Source organism: Homalodisca vitripennis, unplaced genomic scaffold (assembly GCF_021130785.1).
Source record: "Homalodisca vitripennis isolate AUS2020 unplaced genomic scaffold, UT_GWSS_2.1 ScUCBcl_6413;HRSCAF=13617, whole genome shotgun sequence".
In the NCBI taxonomy this organism is placed as follows: Eukaryota; Metazoa; Arthropoda; class Insecta; order Hemiptera; family Cicadellidae; genus Homalodisca; species Homalodisca vitripennis.
The window spans coordinates 28,576-31,966 of NW_025782522.1; the positions used below are offsets into that span (position 1 = coordinate 28,576).

General features: G+C 30.4%; 1 protein-coding gene across 1 annotated transcript; it reads left to right on the forward strand.

Annotated features, from left to right (window-relative positions):
* The first annotated feature begins 498 nt into the window (after window positions 1-498).
* LOC124373784 (ATP-dependent DNA helicase Q1-like) lies at window positions 499-2,318 on the forward strand. Its single transcript, XM_046832124.1, has 2 exons — window positions 499-958; window positions 2,236-2,318. Exons 1-2 carry the CDS (start codon window positions 766-768, stop codon window positions 2,316-2,318), a joined length of 276 nt encoding a protein of 91 aa, XP_046688080.1. The 5' UTR covers window positions 499-765.
* The last annotated feature ends 1,073 nt before the right edge of the window (window positions 2,319-3,391 follow it).

Consider the following 3,391-nt stretch of genomic DNA (forward strand, 5'->3'; position numbering starts at 1 on the left):
GTATGTTTTTAGTAAAAATGTTTTAAATTGATTAAATTTTATTAAGATTTCGAAGATTTTTCCTTTATTCGTAGCAGATTTGACAACATTTTACAAAGCACAGCTTAAGAAAGTAGAAGCAAACAGCTATAGATTTGGTTAATTTTTCATTCCACAGAGTAGATAGTAATGTACCGATCGCTTTTGGAGACGAACGACTGTAGATTCGGTTAATTTTTCATTGAGATTTGCTGTGTTATTTCTCAGCTTCCTTTATGGTACATTGAACAGTATTTTACATTGCTTTTCGGTCGGCTCCGAAAGTGCGCCAGGAACCCATATTACTATCTTTTATATATATATATATATATATATATATATATATATATATATAAAATTGTGCATTACTGAGTTATTAAAGTAATTTATTTATAGTGTATGAATGGTTGTTATACAAAACAGTGTTTACTATGTTGTTTAACATGATGATTTCCTTTAAAAACATTTAAATACTGAAAAGTTCACCAATCACTTTTTGAAAACGATGCTGCTCAAATGAAAATATTAAAACTTTACTGTTTTGGGAAAATAAAATTAAAAAATTTATACTGTGCTTGTCCAAAAAACAAGTAAATACTTTATAATATTTTCAAATAAAGTTTGATACATGTTTTGAGTTAAAACAAAAATGAATATTTATGGACTTCAAGAACAAGTGCTCCCATAAATGATAGTGTCCAGTAATAGAAGAATTATTTGTTTCCAAAGGTTCTCAGATACTATCGTATGTTGACAGTGCAGAAGCTCATGGATGCCTGGTATGGTAAAGGACCCGCAGCGTTGAAGCTGACAGGGATCTCTCCTCCATCATTCCCGCGAGACACAGCAGAAAACATCTTAGCGTACTTGCTGATCAATGGTTACCTCAAGGAGGACTTCCACTTCACACCTTACTCCACCATTAGCTATATCAGGAGAGGTGAGCATTTTGTTTCCTTCTTGACTCCAGAGGAGTAAATTTCCTGGAATAATAAATTTGTAGTTCTCAAAATATAACTGAAATCTTAACCATCCAATTCCAACTCTGACTTTTAATGATTTTACTGTGTTCTTGTAGCAGCAAACATTGAAATCAACATATACACATTACACAATTTTAAATCTTTTTTAGGATTCATTTAAATAAAGGCGTGTTGGTCAGTAACAATTACACATAGTTTAAAGTTTCATTTAGATAACGATGAACTGTTTTAATCAAATAAAAAATGAACAGAATAAAAAAATTGAGATACAAAAATGTTTATAAAGAGAAAATGCATAAAATTAACAGATTTAATAAATGTACTTTTATAAAACATCATTAATATGTTATTTTATAAAAAGGTAAGAAATTTGGCAAAATATGCATTTCTCTGGGAATTTCTTGTACAGTAGAGACTGAATTTGAATTTTGTTTGAAATACATCTCAGACAATTCAAGTAGCCCTTTTAACACGTTCACGACATCAGCATTTTTCTAGACTTTTTTATTTGCCATTGAATTTTTCAATTCTAATAATATCAAAAACATAATTGTTTTTTTTATGTCAAACGTCTAAGTATGTCGAGAAAGGTATGTAAAGGCTTTGCAATTTTTCACAAAAACAATTTTTTCTTTGTTTTCAGTTTTTACCATGTACCCCAAGGGGTACAAAAATAAATTAATTTACCTTAAAAATTGAGCAATCACCAGGCAACAATAAATGCTGAGTATGACAGGCAAACACGAAATGCATAGTTATGAGTATCCCATCAGGTGCACGATGCACTATACAAAAGCCCGGTGTGTACCTGATCGGGTACACAACGCCAGTTGTGAAAAATCGCATGTACCCGATGGGGTACACATTGACGTGAAAGTGTTAATGGTCTACTTGAATTCCTATTCATAAGTATCTCTAAATAATTTATTTAAACACCTTTTCCAGGTGAAAACATATTTTTTAGTTATAATTTGTATTTAAAGTTATGTTCTGGTGAACAATTGTAATTAATATTTACTTTTACAACCCATTAAACGTTATAAATAAAGAATTGTGTTAAAAAAAGTAATATGTACTATGACTAATAGCTATTAAAACCATATTGACTGGAACATGTTCCTAACAAGTTTTTCCTGAAGTTCCTGATATTGTTGGAGACATTTCCCCAGTATCTAAAGGTGGAAAGTTTAGTACCATACTTTGTCAGTTTAACATCCATGATGTGTGATTGTAGGCCAGCTGGCAACTAAACTAGAGGATCCATCTCACACAATAGCCATGACTGTGCGAGGGAGGGAAGAGCATCACCACAGATGATTAAAGCAGCAACAAAAAACTCCCGTCACAGGTGACAAAATCACTGAGAGTACCAAGAGAAAAAGGACACCAACTGAAGAATGTGAAAAGCCAAAGAAACCGAAAGTGTATGTTATTGAGTCCGACTCTGATTAAGTTAAGTAATTCTGTGATACAAAACAAATTAGTTTATATTTTAAATACTAATAAACCATTTTTTATTTGTTTTACTTTTGTGTTGATTTCCCTTATTCTTTCCTGTACAATATAGAAGTAAGTACTGTGATGGTGAAAACTATACATTTTGGGTTTCAATAAGAATATTTTAGAATATTGAGTCATCAAAGCTTTGAATTCAATAAAAATGTTTGTCTACACATATTGTGTGTTTTATCATATAGCTTTGTAGGTGTCTATGTAAACACTGATTTAAAAAAAATGGAAATACTGGAGCTAATGAATTCTCAAATGAGTATTTTATATTTTGAAAATTTAAATCTTTTACAAAAAAAGATTAAATGTTTTTATTAAATTTTTTGCCATTTAAATTTTTTTGATAAGATTTTTATTTGCATTTTTTTAAATATATTAGATGCATTTCAATGGGGGAAGCAATGATAATTTATAATTACCTGTTTAGATTCATTTGGTTGAGGGGAGAGGAGATGACACTAATAGGATAACACACTTGATTGAGTGGTTCCTTATTTTTTTAATCTAATTTCAGGTGTATTGTTTAAATTATCACAAATAACCTCAATTAATTGTGAGTTAAATTAATTGGCATTCCTTCAGTTCAAAATAGTTTCTTTTAATTTCCAATTTTCAGTTTTGTTAATTTTTAATACAGGATCATCGAAAAAGGTAAATGCGATTTTAATTTATAATTTTAAAAGTATTTATGAAGTGATTTCAGCAAAAATAATGTCATAATACAGAAAAAAATTTCAAGCTTTAATATCATCATTGGGCTGGCCTAAAAGTTGCAATTCCTATGCATGTGCTATCTTGACGTGTTCCGATTCCCTCTCGGTGGGTTGGTGCTGTTGGTCCTGTTTGCATGGCTTCCAAGGAGCCCTGACTTAATTCTTTTG